Source organism: Xenopus laevis, chromosome 9_10S, assembly GCF_017654675.1.
Source record: "Xenopus laevis strain J_2021 chromosome 9_10S, Xenopus_laevis_v10.1, whole genome shotgun sequence".
NCBI lineage: Eukaryota > Metazoa > Chordata > Amphibia > Anura > Pipidae > Xenopus > Xenopus laevis.
The window spans coordinates 108,495,458-108,518,595 of NC_054388.1; the positions used below are offsets into that span (position 1 = coordinate 108,495,458).

Below are 23,138 nucleotides of genomic sequence, written 5' to 3' on the forward strand. Positions count from 1 at the left end.
GCTGGCTGCATGGGGGGGGGGTTTGGTTGCGGATAGGATTCCCACCTTTTCTGGAAAAAAATACCGGCCTTCCTATATATTTATCTTTATTCCATATTAATAACATTGGGATCACTGACCTTCCTATATATTTGTCTTTATTCCATATTAATAACATTGGGATCACTGACCTTCCTATATATTTATCTTTATTCCCTATTAATAACATTGGGATCACTGACCTTCCTATATATTTATCTTTATTCCCTATTAATAAATTGGGATCACTGACCTTCCTATATATTATCTTTATTCCCTATTAATAACATTGGGATCACTGACCTTCCTATATATTTATCTTTATTCCCTATTAATAACATTGGGATCACAGACCTTCCTATATATTTATCTTTATTCCCTATTAATAACATTGGGATCACTGACCTTCCTATATATTTGTCTTTATTCCCTATTAATAACATTGGGATCATATCACTGACCTTCCTATATATTTATCTTTATTCCCTATTAATAACATTGGGATCATATCACTGACCTTCCTATATATTTATCTTTATTCCCTATTAATAACATTGGGATCACTTGACCTTCCTATATATTTATCTTTATTCCTATTAATAACATTGGATCACTGAACCTTCCTATATATTTATCTTTATTCCCTATTAATAACATTGGGATCACTGACCTTTCTATATATTTATTTTATTCCCTATTAATAACATTGGGATCACTGACCTTCCTATATATTATCTTTTTTCCCTATTAATAACATTGGGATCACTGACCTTCCTATATATTTATCTTTTATTCCCTATTAATAACATTGGGATCACTGACCTTCCTATATATTTATCTTTATTCCTATTAATAACATTGGGATCACTGACCTTCCTATATATTTATCTTTATTCCCTATTAATAACATTGGGATCACTGACCTTCCTATATATTTATCTTTATTCCCTATTAATAACATTGGGATCACGGGCCTTCCTATATATTTTTTTTTCCTTATTGCCTGAAAAAATGTTTTATTGCCATTGCAAATAGCGTACTGTACTGCGCAATACCTTTTGTTTGTTATTTTGGTGATTATATTGCAATTTTGGTGATTTTTAGCCATTTTATTGCATTTTCAACTCTGCATAGAGCAGAACCAAATGTATAGTTTAGGTGAACTAAAGGTTTCTCCTCAGAAATTCCCCTAAAGTGAGAGAACACAAAATGTTTCTAAAAAGTCACCAATTCACAAAGACACCAATTGCAAATGAAATGCGAAATTCTGCTGGCTCTTAATCCTGTGTTACATAAGTAATTTTGTTTTCTGGGTCTTTGTACAGTTAGGGGGTCTCACGATATATAATGCACATATAGAAGTCTTTGTTCGCAGAAGGTAAATTGTCAGCCAAGAAACTGGTGTTCACATTTAGGATGTTTTATCTTTGTATGTAGGACATTGGATGAGATAATGGAGGAAAATTGCAATAATTTTAGGCAATTTTTAAAAATATAATAAAAACCTCTAAATTTAGCAAAGCTTTGCAGTTTGGTGATTTGGAGCAGAAACATATCTTATCAATTTTGCATTCCTTGGAATGTGTATTTTACAAAACTATATGATTTTTGGAATTTTTACCTTGAAATCAGAAGTATGCAGATTTCTAGACTGATGCTTTAGAAATTTGGTGTAAGTGTACTGCTGGGAGTTATTGATCTATACAAGTGAGAAATCTCCATAGCTGACTGCAGGCCATCTGACTGGCAATCTGTGGGTTCTGGCAAATGCCAGAGGGGCTGCTATAAGGTGCCAATTTAGTGGGCTGTTTGGGCCTCTGTTTTGGCTGATTGGGCCTCTGTGTACCTGAAATGCCAGGGCCTATTTTAATTCTCAGTCCGAACCTGGCTGACTGCTGAGATGAGCAGGTTTGCACATACACGGGGAATAACCTTAGTTGTAAGGAGATTCCCGGAAAGACAGTTGTTGGAAGGATGCTTTTGCATTCAGGGTAGAGAAGGGCGGGACTTTGCTACTGCTTTGTGACATCACTGCAAGTTGTTGCCACTCCCACTCTGAACTGGCTCTCAGAGAAAGGCTCCTTAAAGTGTACCATAATATTTCTTTTATTTGAAAAAGTAAGCATTTTTGGTAAACAAATATATTTAAGAATATTATTATTTCCATCATATCTGTCCATCTGCACAATTTTATTTCGCGATAGATCCCCTTTAAGAACTCGATCCACCACCTAACGCGTTTTGTGATTACAATCACATCATCAGAGGCAGTAAAATGTCATTTCTGGTATGGTTACATTTATAATTAGCATAATTAATTTATTATTGTTTCCAATTAAAAACCTGTTGGGTTAAATGTATTTAAACACCAGCCCACAAAGCGAGAGTTGGTCAGCAGGATGAACTGAGCCTATATTGCTTTTTCCCTTCATCATTTCACCTTCGGCTTATAGGTGCATGTAAATCAATTCATTTGTAATATGTTATTAGATCTTGTATGAATAGATTTCGATGAAGTTTAAACTAATAAAACAAAATATTTGTATAAATGTTTTAAATGAATTGATGTCAATAAATTAATTATGCTTTTAAATATAAAAAAAATTGTTCTTTGTTTTTCAACAATAGAAAAATTTAAAAAATACATAGGTGAATTTTATAGGTTACAGAAAAAAGAGAAAAGAGGTGAAAAAATTCCTTTGATATATTGGTAAGAAATAAATTAATTATACTCATCAGTGTATATACATAACAATACATTAATGTGGATACATCAATAGAATAAATTGGCGATCTTTGTTAGGTATACTTTTAATAAATAATTACATTTTAAAAAACAATAAATAAAACAATTAATATCTAGATCAATATTCAAACCACAAGGTTGTAATGTTTTTAATGTAATAATCCAACGAGTTTCTTCTTGAGAAATGATCTGAACATTATCACCAGCTCTCCAATTTCTTATTTTGTTTGAAATTCCAATTACTTTTAATCCACTGGGATCGCAATTATGACATTGGAGGAAATGTTCAGAGACACTATGGGGCCGATTCACCAAGCTCGAGTGAAGGATTCGAAGTTAAAAAACTTCGAATTTCGACGTTTTTTTTGGGCTACTTCAACCATCGAATGGGCTACTACGATCTTCGACTACGACTTCGAATCGAAGGATTCGAACTAAAAATCGTTCGACTATTTGACTATTCGATAGTCGAAGTACTGTCTCTTTAAAAAAAACTTCGACCCCCTAGTTCGGCATCTAAAAGCTACCGAACTCAATGTTAGCCTATGGGGAAGGCACCCATAGGCTTGGCTAACTTTTTTTGATCGAAGGATATTCCTTCGATCGTTGGATTTAAATCCTTCGAATCGTTCGATTCGAAGGATTTAATTGTTCGATCGAAGGAATAATCCTTCGATCGTTCGATCGTACTATCTGCGCTAAATCCTTCGACTTCGATATTCGAAGTCGAAGGATTTTAGTTCCTAGTCGAATATCGAGGGTTAATTAACCCTCGATATTCGACCCTTAGTGAATCGGCCTCCATGTGTTCTCAAACCTTTTTTGATGTTTCTAATATGTTCTCCTAATCTTAGTTTTAGTTTTCTGATTGTTCTACCCACATATTGTTTCTTACACGGGCATTCTAACAAATACACCACATTTTCTGTTTCACATGTTATTAACTGGTTAATCTTATATTGTTCATTCGTTTTATTAGATTTGAAATGATATATTTGTCTTTCAGAATTTTTTATTCTTTTACAAGCGATACATTGTGTACACCTGAAAAAGCCTTTACTACTACCTAACCAACTTGGTTTATTTTTCTCTATTCTCAAGTAGCTGGGTGCTAAGGATTGTCTCAATGTATTAGGACGAGTAAAGATAATCGAAGGATGATCCCCTATTAAGCCCTGTAGTTCCTTATCCATTTTTAGTACATGCCAATGTTTCTTTAATATGTTATTTAACTTATAACCCCCTTTACTGAATTTAGTGATAAAAGGAACAGATTGTAATTCTTTTCACTTTAGTTACTAATAGTTCTTTCCTATCTATTTTGTCTACCTCGTTTCTTGAATCCTGTAGTAATTTTGTATTATATCCTTTTTCGCTAAACTCTCTTTCCATAATTTCACAATTAAGATGGTAATCATTCAGATTTGAGCAATTTCTCTTAATCCTTCCAAACTGACCTTTGGGTATCAATTGCAGAGGCTCAATGTCCACCTCGCAAAGCTTCTGGCAGTGCAGCTTTGCCAGAAAAGCTGTCCCTACCCTCCACCAGCAGGTGGTGGAGAATGTGTCACTGTTGCTGGATTATGCTGTTGGTGGTGGGGTGCACTGTGCCATGGACATATGGACCAGCAGGCATGGGCAGGGACATTACATATAATATACTGTGCACTGGGTCACCCTGACGATTGCTGGGGAGGGTGCAAACAAGGGTGATCCTCTCAGGCTAGAAGTGTCTCCCCGTGGGATACAGGGCAAACCCCAAATAGCCACATCCCAGGGGAAGCTATCGATGAACCACCCCTGAAGCATCCCCACGCTCCTGTGCTGCTGGCCACCTTCCAGACTCAAGTCTAGTGGTCGTTCATTCCCCGCCAGCTGCAAGCAGAAAATGTTGGATGCAACAATGGGCACAACCTTCTGGCCACCCTCCACCTAGCCTGACTGACCCATGTGCCTACCTTGATACATTTTTTCGACCTTGTGGTGCAGCACTTTCTGATGTGCTGGAGAAGGCATGTAGGGGGGGTTTCAAAGGAACCCCACCATCAGCATGTCCTACGCAGGAATGCAGCAGCAGCATGATCTGTCACCCCACTGGGGAGAAGGGCACATGCCACCCACACACCCCAGATATTTTCTGCAGCAGGGAGAGCACAGAGCAGGAGAAGGAGGGAGATCTGCACAAGCTGCACTCCCCAAATTCAGCATCCACATTGCAAATGATCCTTGAGTAACATCACTGCACTCTCCGTTTTCCTCTTTATGACTCAGATCCCCAATATGGGCATATTCAGCTAAAGCACATGTGCTATAATAGGCCGGCAGCATGGGCACGGAGGGTAGGGGAGGACTGGGAGAATGTTATACATGTGCAGTCAGCAGAGCAGGGTACATAGGACAGAGGGCAGAATTCCAACAGGGATATTTTAAAACACAAAGGTACTATTAAAAGTTTATAAAACGTTGCTTTCTAACTGCAATGTATTGCATCGGTATCTAACATTTTGGTTGACTTTTCTCAAGGACAATACAGTGGAGATAATAAGCTATTATAACTATCTCTGTGAGTTTAAGGGATTCTGTCATGGGAAAACATGTTTTTTTCCAAAATGAATTAGTTACTAGTGTTGCTTCAGCAGAATTGTATGGCACCAAAGTAGTTAACGAAGGGTGCCCTGGACTGTGGGTGGTCCTGGGAACAGAACAGTACTGTCAGGTCAGTTAATGGGAAAAACTTGTTGCATGACAATTTTAAAATTTGTTGAGACACCAACCAGAAAAAAAATATCTGACTTGCAGCTGCTGTTTTGTTTAAAAAAAAAAAAGAAGGTATTGATGTCTAGTGCAAATGGTAAATTTCAGTAACCTTAATGCCAAACCTTTATTGCACTCCCTCCTGCTACAACTTCTCTTCCAGTCATCAATATTGTGTTCTTTGTTCAAGCAGCTCAGTTCAGAAGTCTCTTTTCTCCCACTTGTGTCAATTTTTGTATATACGGTAATACTGTATAAGCAAGAGAAAATATATATATAGATATATATATATATTACTGATTGCATGTACTAACTTAACATAAAACCAGTGCTCTAACCCAATTGTAGTAAAAAAAATTAAAAAAGTTACAAACACCTGACTTCAGTGCATTTTGCTGAGATTACACCTTCACTTCCACCTGACTGCCCAATACAAGTCACAAGTTTGGGGAAAGTATTAGGACAGGTATTTCCACCCTGAAGAAATTGCTAAAGAGGAAATACTCATTGTGTATTTTCAACCACTTTCTTCTGACACTTAACAGCGGACCCTGTGTTAGATAATGTGATCACCATTTGTCAATAAACCAACACGTTTAGAATTAAAATGGTTTATAAGTTTATATTATGAGGCCACATTCCTGCTCCTATGATCAGTAAGGTGATGGGCTGTGATTCCTAACCAACTGGTTCCTTCATCCTGTCCCTCTTCCTGGGGTGATCCCGGGGCTGCTGCCACTTGAGGCGCGCGTAAAACATCAGCGTCGGAGCTGGGCAAAGTGGGGCCAAAGTGAGTGCAATAGTGCTTTCTGCATTAGCGGAGCGTAATTTTCTGGTTAAAACCCGGAAAGCCAGCTCTTAAAGTTACAAGAGGTGACTTTTTCCTGTCCCTTGTAACTGGCCCCTCGCTGCTGCTGAGGCAAGGTTTCTCCCTTGGTCTCATGGCAAAGTCTCTCCCCACCAGTTTAAACTGTTTGGACAAGAATACTGTCTGTTGCTAAAACTTCTGCTTAGAAAAGTCTATAGGAATGGGTTATCTGGTTCACACAATAAAATTACGGTACAATGAAGCATTTATAGTTCCTTAGACCAGGCCCAATAGGTTTTATAGGGAGGTTTCTGTAACAGGAATGAAGGGACCCCTATTGAGCTGTTGAAACTTGGTTAAATTATTTTCCTTGCAGATACAAATGAAGATCTGGTGCAAACTGTGGGAACTGGTAACTACTTTTTTATTATTATTCTTGCAGATAAAAGTAAAGATCTGGGGCAACCGGTTGGACCATGAAAGTATCTCCAAAAATTATGTTCCACCAAAATATCTTTTTTAATATTTTTTTGAGTTGCTATTCCCTGGCTGTTAGAACTTTACACTTTTAATTTGCCTTGCAGAGACAGAGGAAACTCCGAAGCAACTTAAGGGAACTGGTAAGTGCCAACATTTTCCTAACTTCTCTTGCTCCACCAAAATATCTTCTATAATATTTTGATGAGTTGCTTTTATATATTGAGTCTACTTCACCCCACTGCTTCCCTACCACTCATCTATGTTGTATTCCTCACTGTTTCATCCTATTATCCTTCTCTCATCTGCATACTCCGTCCCAGATCCCCATCCCATCAGGGGTTGATTTTTAATGGCAGGGCCATGGGTGTTGCCCTGAACCTTCCTGGTTCTACCCCAAGCCACAGCCCACCCAAGCCCCACCTCTTTCAACTGCACTGGGCCACATATCATCTTTGGGGATTTTTAGGCCTTATGTAAATCACCACTATACCCCATATCCCAATACTCTGTGCTTCATATCATTCTATATCATTTGGTTCTAACCAAGATGGCAGACACAAGATACTTGCCTTCTTCTTTAATGGGGCGTTTGCTTTTCTCCAATTAGCTCCTACCTGATCAACTCCCTAAGGCCAACTGTCAGATAAAAAGTGAATTACATTTGGAAAATAAAAGGGAAAAACCTATACTAGATAATGTCACCAAAGCTCCTAGCTCATGTCCTATCAGATTTATAGGGAGGAGACTGATATTAAGTGACTCCTATTGGGATGTTAGAACGTTAAACTTCTTATTTGCCTTGCAGACACAGAAGAAACTATAATGCAACTTAAGGGTAAGTTCCAATGCATTTATCCCCAAACCTCTCTGGTACCACCAGAATATCTTCTATAAAATGTTGGCTCTTCTTTTTGGGGTGTATTTCACCTAACTGTTTTCACTCCTCTTCCCGCCATATTGGATTCCTCACCATTTCATCCTATCTGTACAAACCTTCCCAGAGCCCCACATCAAGGGTGGATTCCCAATGGCAGGGTCCTCAGCATTACCCTGAACCTCCCTGGTTCTACTCCAAACCACCCAAGCCCCAGCTCTTTCAACTGCTCTGGGCCATATTTTATCTTTGGGGTAATTTTTAGGCCTTGTATATCCACTATTGTACCCCATATGCCAATACTTTTTATATATGCCAATTACTTTTATCAGCCGGGGAGAGATCAGGGGGCACCAGGCAGGTGGGAGTGGATCTGGGCCAGCTGGGCCCACCGGGTTTTTTCCAGGGGCCCGCTGGCCCAGTCCCACCGTGACTTAGTGTATGAGATTATTTATACCAATCAGTTTAGTTTGCGCAGATCAATTCAGAAATACTCCTCTTTCACATGTTCAGATATACTGATATACTAATATCAACTTTTAACATGGGGCAACGGTGGCTAGTGCATCAACCGTTACTGTTGGGTGTTTAGGTGTAGGCCTTTACTGCCCTAGTCATGGTGACAATAAATGCAGTGAACTCAAACACTTATTTTATTGCAGGGCACAGCATGCAGCTAAAACCAGGGCTCGGGTTGCCCACAAGGGTATTCTTCATATAATATCAGTTACTTACATACACCACAGTGTTCTCCCCTCTGAAGCCTCCAGGGTCCTTGTACTATAAAATACACCAACAGGAGTGTCATTAGTTGTCTGAGAGGCACCCTTCGAAAAGTGAAGGTGCCCCAGCAAGGGATTGTCTTATATAGGCTCTCAGGTGGACTTGGCACCACCTGTTGGCTGCACTACAGAATAGCTTAACTATTTATATAATAAAAATTAATTCTTTATTTTTACCACTTTACATACTAATATAATAAACCTGAGCTGTAGCAATGTGCCTTAGTTGCATTAATTTATAGTAGCTACATGAAAAGGGGCATGAGAAAGTAAGCAGTGAACAAGGAGTGGCAGATATACTCATCTCCAAATGATACAGCTAGCATATTGAGGTTGTGCTTCAATAGAGATTTGCCCCATGTAGAAGGGTAAATATTGTAGTCAATATTGAAATGAAGTCGTTGACTTGCATAAAAATGCAGAAAGGTCACACTTTAAGGCCAGTCCAGTGTGAACAATGTTCTTGCCTCATTAGAGTGCCTCCTACACTAGCTGCATATCATATAAGGTTGAAATAATACAAAATAAGTGAGGGTTCAAAAAGAAGAAGGTGGTGTGATAATAGAAGTTCTTGAGAAGGCAGAGAGTAGTGGACAATGTTAACATACAACCCATGGGGCCTTATCTAACAAAATCCAAATTTTTCTGATTAGGTTAATTAAAAAAGTCAGACCAAACAAGAATCCACGATTGTACCTTATTTATTATTAAAAAAGCACATTTTTTTCGGATTGAGTATTAACGCAAAACTATTGAGCGAAATCTGAATCGTACGATTTTTTTTTTTATATTTTTCCCAATCGCTTAACTTTTTTCCTGAAAGTCCGAATACCAAAATAGTCGGATTTTCAGGCTAATTCCAGCAAAGACCCCAGAAAATTCCAAATAATATAGGGACCTCTCCCATTGATACAGCCTTGGTAGGTCTGAGATGCCGGATTTTCAGATTGGACTTTTTATATCCTTGGGGTTTAATAAACATATTTATAGTAAAAAAACTTGAATTTTTAGATTTATTGGCATTAGGACTTTAATAAATAACCCCCATGGAGACTCTGAATAACTTCTAAAAAAAAAAGCATTTGTTTTCAGCAAAAGACCAATGTTCAGCACACAAAAAGTAAAAATCCACATAAGGGTTCAGTTCAGGTTCCATATACAGATTGACAGCAAACTAAAGATGGTAATACACAGTCAGAAGGGATAGAAAACAATTCAGAACTTGCATGCCTCCCTGGGAACTGTTAACAGGTAATTAGACTCTGGAGGATTGGAAGACTTAGAAGGTAAAGTATTTATGGCTGAGGTTTCCCAGAAGCATTCTTTATGTTACAAGTAAAATACATTTTATTGCATTTTTGAAAACTATTATTTGATGTTAATTGAGAGTTTCCTTGCATTCTTTCCATAAAGTGACTGACAAAGCAACAAACATTTGCTCAAAATTTTAAAGAATTTTGTGTGATGTTAATAAGAGCATTATTTTCTAAGACATAAGCCACCAATTAGATTGCTGATGAATAAATTAATTACTGTTGATATTACATAAGGGGGTTGTTTATTAAGGACCAATTTTTATCTGGTCAGACTTTTTTCAAAGAAAAAAAACCTTGATTTCTTTGTGACATATTAAACTTTGGTGGTGTCAATGGCAGATGTCCCATTGGCATTTTGAAGATACCTTATTTTTGGGCGATAATCCAAAATAGTTTTTGGCATTAAATCTGAAAAAAATCGTATGATTTGGATTGTTTCACGATTTTATTGAGACGTTTCCCGCACAAGAGAGTTTCATCAAAATGTATTGATCGATGGGGGGGGGGAACCTTTCACTGTTTTCAGAAAAAGAAAAGCACTAAAAAAGTACTAGACATTTTCTTTAATCCAAACCATTACAGTGGGAATACAGTGGGCAAACAGTGGGCCAAAAGTTGATTGTTATTATTAGTGATATATCAGTGATATCACAAATGAGAATATTAATACTACAAGAACACAATCATACACGACATTCAGAGCTCACATATTGCTTGCAGGGTTGGACTGGGTCAGTGGGACACAGGGAAAAAACCCAGTGGGCCCCTGACTCTTGTGGTCGCCGCTGGGCCAGATCAGTAACCAGCGTTAAAACAAGGCATATCCCTGCCTTCACACTCCATGGAAAAAGTCACACATTGAACACACTAACTACAGTTACGTCGGTAGGGCACTGCAGATAAAATGTTTCGCTCAAAGTCTGTACCTTAATTTTGTTAAAGATGGTTAGACTCATGTAACTAATGCACTAGATGTCATGGCATTGCTATCATTTATAGGCGATATTGTAGTGAAATGGAAAACCAAATAATAGTGTATGAATTTATAACCCTAACTTGGTTACTGTCTCTTTAAATAGGAATTAACCCTAGGCAATCCAGGGCCCTGAGTCCTTTTTGCGTATGAAAAGTATTGGGAACTGGAATGAACGGCGCAGTGCCTCCACCTAGGGAACACCGAGGAGCACAACTCCACTAGGAAAAATAAAACACACACAGTTTGCAATAAAACAAATATAAACTTTATGTAAACTGTATTTATTAACTGTAAATGCAAATCACACAATATCACTTTACTCTGGGGAACCTGTGTGCACACACTGGGTGGATAAATACAAAGTCCCTTCCCCAAGAGCTCTTATGTCCCCAGGTAGCACTACCTGCCCCAAGGTACCTTTCACTTTGAAAGTAGTAGCCACTCCCACGTAGCAGGTACACGAGCAAGACCTGTCCTCACCCTGGGGAAATACACAGTAGGCAAAGTATCCACCGGCAGGAGATAGAAACTGTCTCTCTCTGATGCTCAAATACTTCCTCAAAGTAGAGCATGCTTGATAAAGGGGTTATCCCCAAAACGTTGCATGCCGCACTAAATAAATCTAAAGCAAGGGTTTCACCCTGCCAGCATTACCTGTGTGCCAGTGAACTTTTTCGCTCCTATCTTCACACTCCCATGTACTTCTTCCTTGGAACCCTGTCATGTCTGGATATGAGTCACTCCTTAGTTGCTGTGCAAAGAATGCTCTTTGATTTACTAACAGAATTAAGAAACATTTCTGTACAAGCTTGTATAACTCAGATCTTCTTGTTTCTTTTATCAGATATATGTGTGCTGGCGGTGATGTCCTATGCAGATATATTGCCATGTGCCGCCCTCTTTACTACATGCAGATAATGACCTGGAATGTTTGTGTTCAGATTGTATCAGGTCTTTTGCTTTATAGTGCATTATATTCCATGGTGCACACTCTTTTTTTAAAATAAAATTTAGCCTCCCCAATGTTTCTTTTGTGACCTGCCCCAGTTGCTTGAGGTCTTCTGTGTTGACACATTCATCAATGTATTGCTTATATTTCTCCTTGGAATACTGTCTGAAGTAGAAATTGTAGGAGTCTTTTTTACCCATACATCCCTATAATCACCACTGTACTGAAAATTACTTAAAAACACACAAGGTCCAAAGCTTTCTCCACCTGCTCCTCTCATCTAACTGTGGTCTTTATATTTTACATCACTGCTTTCTTCAACTACTTCTGCTCAAATGCAAATGACGATTTAGTTGAGGCCAAAGTGTCTTCTGTATTTTTTGCAGTATTAACTCTCTAAATCCTGTAATCTAGAATTTGAGAAACCAAGAACTAATATTTATTAAAGAAGAGCTTTACAAACACTACAATAGTTTCAAAACAAACATTCCTATGCCATAAAGCCAACCACAGGAGAAAAAAAAAATGTTTGATGTCATGGTTTGAAACAGTACTCTGGATGTGGTAGAGTAACTTCTCCCTCTATTGTAGCTAAGTTAGCTACAACATTTGTTAAAGAAGAACTAAACCCCTCTTTATAGAGGGTCCCCATCCAATAGCCTCCATTCACCCCCCTCCCCGCTTCCTCCCTACATAGTCCACTATATTACAATGTTGCTGAAAGTCGAACAGACACTTCTTCAGATATGTTTGGTAAAGGACCACCGTTTTCACACATGCACAGTTGGAGCTGTTTGCTATACACATTCCATAAATGTTCCATAAATACCCAAAGGGAAGAAGAGGCTCTGAAAATACCGAAGATAGCGCTACTCTGAATGGGAAGGTTTGTTTGGCTTTGTGCAAGAGGAAGAGGGGAGGACTTTACATTGCACTGGACCCTCAGGAGAGGATAGTAGGGACCAGTCCTGCAACATAGCCAGGTACCCAAAAGGGTTACCCTCGGACTAACCACACAATGAGGTACTCAGAAATTTCTGGCCAAAAACTGACCACCTTGCGGGTATTCCGTGGGTACCTGACCAGATGCAGGACTCTACTACAACCTATATGAAGCCTAAAACCATTTCACAGTACCTTTATATGCTTTTATCCTGCAGAGTAAACCAGGGTGGAGGCTCCTGGAATTTAAATTCCCATAATTATACCATGCGTCAGATTCTGCCAAAAAACTGGGGCCACATGAAAGGTTATTTTAAAAAGGAATACTTTATTTATTAAACCAAAGCCTTCTTATCAAGCAGCTCCAGTTTCCAGAATCTGCTTGCTGGGGTCCAAATTCCCCTAGCAACCATGCATTGGTTTGAATAAGAGACTGGAATATGAATAGGGGAGGCCTGAACAGAAAGATGAGGAATAAAAAGTAGCAATAGCAAAATATGCGTAACCTTTCGGAGCATTTAATTTTATTGTAGATGGGGTCAGTGACCCCTTTTGAAAGAGTAAGATGAAAAAGACAAATAAACGGCGAAACGGCAAAAAAAATGCAAAACGCATCGAAGTCAAGGGACGTGAAATAATTTTGATGCAAGCAACAATTTTTATACACACGACTATTTGGTCCAAAACGCACAACCGTTTTTATAAGAGCATCTAATTTTTCGCCAGCGAATTGTCGGCCAAGTTTCGCAAATTAATTAGCTTGTGGCAAAACATGGAAATTTGCCGCAAATTCGTGTCTGGCGAATTTATTCGCCCTTCACTATTCCCAGACTAAAGAGAACCCATATTGCTACAAAAGACCTTGGTGATATTGGTCTACATTATTGTGCAAATTAAATCGACACGCCACAATGTATTTTTGGCTCCCCATTAAAGGAGAACTAAACTGTAAACATGAATATGGCTAAAAATTCCTTATTTTATATGCTGAACTTATTGCACGAGGCTAAAGTTTCATCTTGTCAATAGCAGCAATGATCCAGGACTTCAAACTTGTCACAGGGGGTCACCATCTTGGAAAGTGTCTGTGACACTCACATGCTCAGTGGGCTCTGATTGGCTGTTGAGAAGCTAAGCTTAGGGCTCGTCACTAATTATCCAGCAGAAAATGAGCTTCCCTGGCTGTAATATAAGCTGATGCTACAGGTTTGCTGATTATTAAATTCTGATGCTAATTGCACTGGTTTCTGTGCTGCCATGTAGTAATTATGTGTATTAATTACGAATCAGCCTTATCTTGTGACATTTCTATTCTATGTGTACTGTACATTGTATATGTATTAACATTTACTTTAAACTATGAGTTCAATAATATATATATATATATATATATATATATATATATATATATATATATATATATAAATAAATGTAGAGATAAATGGGTGCACACCAGGAACTTTTAAGACAAGGTCTCTTTAAAAATCTATATATATATATGGTTGGTGCACCGGAGGCGGGTTGCTGACCTGTGTCCTGGTTTGCTTTGTACCTTATATCATGTATTACATATGGAATTAATCCTAAATGTATGCTACTTTGTTTTCTGGTGAAGTTATACATCCATTTGGCACAGTTTGTATCCTATTAAATGATATTATTTCTATGTGTGTGTCCTGGTGACTAAGATCTTGAACTGTGATTAAGGTATCCCCTTTATGTTTAAAATACCACCAAGTCTAATACATTTTAGTGGGGGCTTATGCCTAGGGCAAACATTTTCTCTACTTTTCCAAAACTGCATTTAAACATTGGAGCATATAAGAGAGTTTAGGTGTTTGTCAAGATAAACAGTACAATAATACTAGGGTAGTAGATCATAGAGTTGTAGGTATCATTTGCAATGGACAAGGAAGATTCAATATGCAAAACATTGGCACAATTCACCTAGTTTTTTCACTTTTCACAGCTCATTAAAGTCTTTGCCTCCAATATAAAATGACTTTCTTCACGAGGGGCAGGCAGCAGTGATGTGCGGGTTGAGCTTTTCCCGACCCGCATCTGCCCACTACCCACCTGACTTTCATAGAGCCGTGCCGCCCCGTCGATGATCTCACAAAAGGGGCGGGGTGAGAGGCGTTCTATAAAAGTTCAACCGGGAAGTCAGTAGCCGACATTTGGAAGATCACTGCCAGGGAGAGCAGTCAGAAGAGTTCAACCTGCACCCGTGACCCGGAAAGGAGGGTTAGGGGTTGGCCCAACCCGCAGGTCACGTGGGTATCTGGCAGGCTCATACATCACTAGAAGGCAGGGATGGCATTTAAGCATTTCCCTCTCTACATGCCCCGATGAATTGTGTTCAGACTCTTATGTTAGGGGGTGGCTGCATTACCCTGTACTTATTGCATTCCTGCACCTCTGGTATGAGGTACAGACAGGAACACTTCCCATGTCCCAATTCCAAAGTAAATGAGAACAAAGTGGGCATTATTTTGCAACTTAGTTCACCTAAACTGGGCAAGGGCAGAAATAAATAAGTTCCACTATGTTCTATATACCTAGCAATGGAAAGCTAATACCATGGCCTTTATTTGAATGGTAATTCTATTTTTAGAAACTATAGATAGGATAGAAAACAATTCAGAAGTTTTCATGCCTCTGGGAACTGTTGACATGTAATTAGACTCTGGAGGTTTGGAAGGTTAGAAGGAAAGGTATTTAAGGCTGAGGTTTCTTCACTGGGTACTTCGTATTGTAGGTAAGACATTTTACTGCATTTTTAAAAATATTTTTTATGTTAATTAAGGGGATTCCCAAATTATTTCAATACAGTGAATAGACAAGACCAACAAAAAAAATTGTCTATAAATTTATTAAGGGTATTGTTTTCTAATGATTGTCACTAATTCTCTTTCCATGGTTTATTAATGAGCCACAGCAAAGCTCTTTCCTTCCACATATGGCCCCACATTCTCTTCTTGTAATTCTACTGATGAAGATATTCTATAGATTTGTCTTAATTTGTGAGCAGGGTCAGGGACTTTACAATCCACTGTTACTATTTTCAGAAAAAGAAAAATGAGAAAATCACCGGATAGCTCCAGACATTTTCTTTATGCTGTTCTTCTAGTGCTTTAAAAGACAACACATTTTCTTGCTCAGAAGGAAATCAATTCGTTTAGATATGGAACACGTGAACCTTTTCTTCACTGCCTCCTTTGAATATCTGAACATGCTCTTCATTTTTGATCAAGGTATGTAAGCAGAACAAAACCTTAAACTCCATGTGACAAAAGCAAGTGAAGTTGAACAGTGAAAAGAACAAAGTAAATGCCCCCTAAATGCAAAAAAAAAAAGACCCATATTTTTGAGTAAAGAAATAATTGAAGAATGTCAAAATTTTGGCCTTTATTTTTCTTTTAATTAAAACAGTTGTTACTATTAGTTCAGTGAAACAATAAAAAGTGATCTCAGTTTTTATAACAGGATTCAGATGTGGTTCTTACTGTGTATTACATTTGTTATGGCATTCTTAATATTCATAGGCAATGTCAAAACAAAATGAAAAACCACACAACTGTGAATATGTTGGTTCTTGCTGGTCTGTCTGATCTTCCAAGTCTTCAGCTTCCTCTGTTCCTGGTGTTTCTCCTGATCTACCTTATGACCCTAACTGGGAACCTTCTCATCCTTCTCCTGATCTTCACTGATTCTCATCTTCATACTCCCATGTACTTCTTCCTTGGAACCCTGGCATGTCTGGATATGAGTTACTCCTCAGTCACTGTCCCACGAATGCTCTTTGATCTACTCAGAGAATTAAGAATAATTTATGTGAGATCTTGTATAACTCAGGCCTTCTTCTTCTTCTTTTTTGCTGTATCAGAGTTAACTGTGCTGGCAGTGATGTCCTATGACAGATACATTGCCATATGTCGGCCTCTTCACTACATGCAGATAATGACCTGAAATGTTTGTGTTCAGCTTGTATCAGGCTTGTTGGTTTTTAGTGCAGCATATTCCTTGGTGCACACTCTGTTTTTAATTAAACTGACCTTTTGCCTCCCAAATGTTTTGCAAAGTTTCTTTTGTGACCTGCCCCAGTTGCTTGAGGTCTCCTGTAGTGACACATTCATCAATGTATTACTTATATTTCTCACTGGAACACTGTCTGGAGTAGGAATTTTAGGAGTCACATTTTACCCATACATCTTTATAATTTCCACTGTACTGAAAATGACGTCAAAACACACAAGATCCAAAGCTTTCTCCACCTGCTCCTCTCATCTAACTGTGGTCTTCATATTATACACTACTATTTTCTACAACTACTTTCGCGCAAATGCAAATGATCATTTAGTTGAGGACAAAGTGGCTTCCGTATTTTATGCAATATTAACTCCCTCTCTAAATCCTGTGATCTACAGTCTGAGGAACCAGGAACTCAAATTATCCCTAAGAAGAGCTTTACAAAGACTTCAATAGTTTCAGAACAATGAGAACAAAAATGGGATTAAAACAATTCTTGGAATGTATCAATGAAAATGTTTGCTTTTACAGTTCTCTTGTTTGAGTTGGGGTTCTGATTATCCCTCAACCCACTCTATATTAAATAGCATATAAAGTTCTGATGTAGTCTGCACTCCATTAGAGACTTTTAATAACTTTGATGCAATGGTTTAATGCAGTGATCCCCAACCAGTGGCTTGTCAGCAACATGTTGCTCACCAACCCCTTGGATGTTGTTCATTGTGGCCTCAAAGCAGGTGTTTATTTTTGAATTCCTGGATTGGTGACAAGTTTTGGTTAAAAACCAAGTCTACCACCAAATAGTACCTCCTGTAGGCTGCCAGTTTATGTAGTGTCTACCAATCAATCACAGCCCATAATTATCAATCCCTAGTAACCTTTGGCATTCTTGTGTTGTTCTCCAATTGTTTTTATATTTGAATGTGGCTCATAGGTTAAAAATAAAAGGTTAGAGATCCCTGATTTAATACTTTAATAAATTCTCATAATTTCATAATTCTCTGGATGGGACCAAGTAACTTATCCCTCTGCTGTGGCTGAACAGTCCTTAAAATTAACCAATGTGTTATTTTTATTGAAAAAGATTTGAGAAGAGGGCTGCTGATGTTCTTCTGCTTAGGAAAAGATTTGAGGAAGGTTTCTATTATTTTCCTAAGCAGAAGAACATCATTATTACAAATGGTATCCCAAACCCAGAGCCTCTGCTCATGCTTCTGCTTATAACAACTGCCTTTCGGTTTGGAAGTAGCCCTCTGATACTTGGATGCCACCAGGTCTTAAAGTGAGAATACCAGGGAGAGAGTTCTGGGCAGGCAAGAGAACCAAACATTAGCAAAAGGAACGGGGAACAAGCAGCGTGGCTGTGGAAAAGGCCGGGTCAAAACAGTACAAAATCAGGAGAAAAGAGGTTACAGGCCAGGTCAAACACACCAGTAGTGAAGTACAGAATCCTGATCCAAGAGAGTAGTTTTATGGGACAAATAAAGAGGCGTAATTGATTATTCATTGAGCATATACAGTACAGTTTAGGACTACAGTGCATACATTGTCATCATGCAATTTGATGGACAGCAGATAAGGGTTTATATGATTATAAAGTGAATGCAGGATTTTGGTTTCAGAGATATGAATGAATAGGCATCTGGCAAACCAGGAATCAAAAACTGTTCCATCATCCAGCTGGCCAAGTTGGGATTGTTTACGTTGGTATAACCTGGATTTTGGTGAAATTGCTGCTGTTTTTTGCACACAATTGTGTTGATCAGTGTTGTGTTCTCTTTCTACCTGCAGCACACACCTTTAAATGAGAAGGAAAGGTTAAAAGTAAGCAAGCTTTATCAGAAATGTCTATATAAATACACCAGTAAACCCTCAAAATAATGCTGTTTCCGAGTCCTCTGCCAAAAGAAACACCACATTTTTTTCCTTCTATTGTGTACTCATGGGCTTCTGTATCAGACTTCCTGTTTTCAGCTTAAACCTCCAGGGCTAGGGCTTGAGCATGCTCAGTTTGTTCCTCTCCCCCTCCCTTCTCCATCCCCCCCTCCCTGAGTACTATTGTGGTTAATTTATTGCCAATAAACTACCTCAGTAGCTTTCGTTCTCCTTAAACAGGGCCAGAACTAGGGGTAACTGAACAAAGTACTCACCAGCACACCTTGGTCCTCATCTATTTTTTAACTCAGTGCTCCATGTCTCCTGTAGTATCAGCAACCTCCAATTAGCAGCACGTCTGATGAAGGGGCTTCCCCCTGAAACATTTACATTGCTTGTACTAAATAAACATGCAGGGTTCATCACGCCTGAAATAGACCCATTGTTAGTAATGGGCGAATTTGGGGCGTTTCCCTGAAATTCGCGAAACAGCGAAAAATTTGTGACGCCGTCGAATTTTCGCAAATTTATTCGCCCATCACTACCCATTGTGCCTGTTTCCATGCTTAACAGAACTAGGGGTAGGCATAAAAGACAAAAGCCTTGGGTCCATTATTAGAAAGGATGCAGTTCTGTGCCCCCTATTCTAAAAACACATGCCCCTGCCTCTTTTCTCTGTCTCGGGACACTCACTAGAATTTAATTTGATTCAAATTTACTGATTTTAGTTCAATAAAAGCTTTTTGGAATACTAGGATTCTGATTGGCTAGCTGGAATGTATGCTAAAGATTGAGCAAAGAGGTATAGGATCCGTTGTCCTGAAACCTCCAAATTATGAGAGAGAAATCTCCATTTTTATCAAATAATTTGAATATTTAGAAGTGATTTCCCTTTTCTCTGTATTCATAAAAAACAGTACATTGTATTTGACCCCAACTAAAATTTAAATAATCATTGGAGGCACAACAGCCCTAATGGGTTTAATTAATGTTTAAATATTTTTTTTTAACAAACTTAAGGTACAGAAATCCAAATTACAGAAAGACCCCTTATCCAGAAAACCCCAGATCCCGAGCATTCTGGATAATGGGTTCCATACCTGTATTAAGAACCTTTTACTGCTCATTAAATTAATTACGCTAGATTTTAAATTGGACACAAGGTGAGAGAGGAATATTTCCCCCTGCCACAAATGGGAGGTGCTTTTTGATCCTTTTAGAGCCCTTCACTCACTAGCAAGGGTAGTAATAAAACAACATGCCTTAATTTTGGGGTTTCTGACAATGTGTGGTGCTAAGTTGATGCCAGAATTTAAATACTAAATTTAGAATTTACTTGCATGCCCCCCCTGGGAACTGTCAATATGTAATTAGACTCAGGGGGTTTGGAAAGCTTAGAAGGAAAGGATTTTAAGGCTGAGATTTCTTCACTGACCACAGATCCATTCTTCATATTACAGGTAAGACATTTTATTATATTTTTGAACATATTTATTAATTTTAATTACATTACATTTGCTCATAGTTTCGAAAATTCTCTACAATGTTAGTCAAGGTTAGTGTCCCATTTCGCCGAAAAAATTTCGCAACTTCAAAATAATTCGCAAAATGGTGTAACATTCCTTAAATGCATTGAATTTAATGGGCGTCAACATTTCTTTACACGCAACAATTTTCTTTACACACGCGACCATTTTTACTCACTCAGAGGGCCTAATTTATCAAAAATTGGATTTTGCTGTTTATTTAAACAAAAAGAATCCAACCAAACTGCAATCCACAATTGGACCTTATTTATTAATAAAAAAAATATAATTTGACCGGATTTTTACCTAATTCCAGCGCAGACGAAGAAACTTCCAAATAGGATAGAGACTGCTCCTATTGACTTATATACAATCTTGGCAGGTCTGAGATGCCAGATTTTCGTATTCTTTTTTTTTTCCATCCTCAAAATATAATAAATATTGAAAAAATGTATTTTCTTTCCACTATAAATTAGGATTTTACAGTAAAACAAGTTTTTGAAATTCAGACTTTATAAATAACTACCCAAATGTCTTGGTGACTTTTTGGTCTAGGTGAAATTTTTGCGGCAGAATCCATAAATATTTCAAACTGGATAAATTAATTAATATTTCTTATTGCTTTTATTTATTATAATAAAAACTATATAATAAAAACTATATATTATATAAATATATATATAAATATATATATATATATATATATATATATATATATATGTATATACTGTATATATATATATATATATATATATATATATATATATATATATATATATATATATACTGTATATATATATATATATATATATATATATATATATATATATATATATATATATATATATATATATATATATATATACAGTGTGGTGCCAGCACAACCTGTGTATCAGGTCAATAATCCAAAAGTATCCAAAGCATAAATCTAGTCCCATCTTTGATAAAGGCTAGAGAGCTAGTAAAAACGTCAGTCGGTTTTTGCTGAAACTTCTACGTAAGACCTGAGAGTGTGATCCTTCGATGGAACTATATATATATATATATATATATATATATATATATATATATATATATATATATATATATATATATATATATATATAAACAGATTTTAAACATTTTTTTTATAAATGATTTTCCTTTTTCTCTGTAATAATTAAACAATCACCTGTACTTGATCCCAACTAAGATATAATTAATCCTTATTGGAAGCAAAAACAGTCTATTTGGTTTGTTTAATGTTTATATGATTTTCCAGTAGACTTAAGGTATAAAGATCCAAATTACATCAGTGATGTCACTGCTGAGGATGTTAATATTGCAAGAAAACAATCCTACACACACACACACACAAACATACACACTACATTCATTGCTCACATATTGCTCTCACACACACACATTGATTACTTACCACAAAAGCCTCATTTTGATACAAAAGCATAACCCTGCCTACAGACTTTGTACCATGGATAAGTCACAAATTGAACCAACAAACTACAGTTACTTGCCCAGAACTCTCACACTACAGAAGTACAGGTACAAAAGTCAGTTTGTAGCTTCATTTTTATTTTTTTGACAGGTAGGAGTTAGTTTCTGTTCTGCTATTTATTGTTATAGTATTGTTAATGTTTTTAGGCAATGTCAAAGCAAAATGGAAAACCAAACAATAGTGTATAAGTTTGTCCTTGCTGGTTTGTCTGATCTCCCAAGTCTTCAGTTTCCTCTGTTCATGGTGTTTCTCCTGATCTACCTTATAACTCTGTGTGGGAACCTTCTCATCCTTCTCCTGATCTTCACTGATTCTCATCTTCACACTCCCATGTACTTCTTCCTTGGAACCCTGGCATGTCTGGATATGAGTTACTCCTCAGTCACTGTCCCAAGAATGCTCTTTGATTTACTCAGAGAAAGAAAAATTATTTTTATGGGAGCCTGTATAACGCAGATCTACTTCTTTGTCCTTTTCATTGAATCAGAGACGTCTGTGCTGGCAGTGATGTCCTATGACAGATACATTGCTATATGTCGGCCTCTTCACTACATGCAGATAATGACCTGGAATGTTTGTGTTCAGCTTATATCTGGTGTGTTGCTTTTTAGTACAATATGTTCCTTGGTGCACACTCTTTTTTTAAGTGAACTGACCTTTTGCCACCTAAATATTTTGCATAGTTTCTTTTGTGACCTGCCCCAATTGCTTGAGGTCTCCTGTAGTGACACATTCATCAGTGTATTGCTTATATTTCTTCTTGGAATGCTGTATGGAGTAGGAATTGTAGGAGTCACATTTTACCCATACATCCCTATAATCACCACTGTACTGAAAATTACTTCAAAACACATGAGATCCAAAGCTTTCTCCACCTGCTCCTCTCATCTAACTGTGGTCTTTATATTTTACACTACTATTTTCTTCAACTACTTTCGCTCAAATGCAAATGATCATTTAGTTGAGGACAAAGTGGCTTCTGTAGTTTTTGCAATATTAACTCCCTCTCTAAATCCTGTGATCTACAGTCTGAGGAACCAGGAGCTCAAATTATCTCTAAGAAGAGCTTTAAGAAAACTAGCTTCAAAACAATGAAACAGGGTTATAGTTGTTTTGGACCAACAGAAATGTTTGTTTTCATAGTTCTCTCATTTTAGTTAGGGTTCCAAAGTGTTATCACTCACTGCCTTTGTGCCTTAACACTCAACATTCAATACAAGATGAGTTACTGGTGTAGTCTCCATGGGAAGATATCACTACTGTTCAGAATGTGACTGTGTAACAGATGTCAGAGAACAGCAATATCAAAAAAGTTTCTCAGGCTTCTGATAAATGTCTGTAAAATGTATTTTGTCATGAGAAATTTCCTTAAACCCTTGAAACCCTCAAAATGTTTCTTTCAAAGCTCTTCATTTCCAACCTCAAGTGCTAAGTTGATGCAAAGTTTTGTCCCTATCAATACTTGGGGGCAGATTTATTAGGGTTGAATTGAAAATTAGAATTTTCTAATTTTATTATGGTCAAAACTCTCAAATTCGAATTGTGAATAATCGAAACTCAAATCGAAT

The 23,138-nt window shown here is 37.5% G+C and overlaps 1 protein-coding gene across 1 annotated transcript; it reads left to right on the top strand.

Annotated features, from left to right (window-relative positions):
- The first annotated feature begins 21,732 nt into the window (after window positions 1-21,732).
- On the top strand, window positions 21,733-22,665 carry LOC108702326 (olfactory receptor 5B12). The gene has a single exon (XM_018237803.2). It carries the CDS (start codon window positions 21,733-21,735, stop codon window positions 22,663-22,665), a length of 933 nt encoding a protein of 310 aa, XP_018093292.1.
- The last annotated feature ends 473 nt before the right edge of the window (window positions 22,666-23,138 follow it).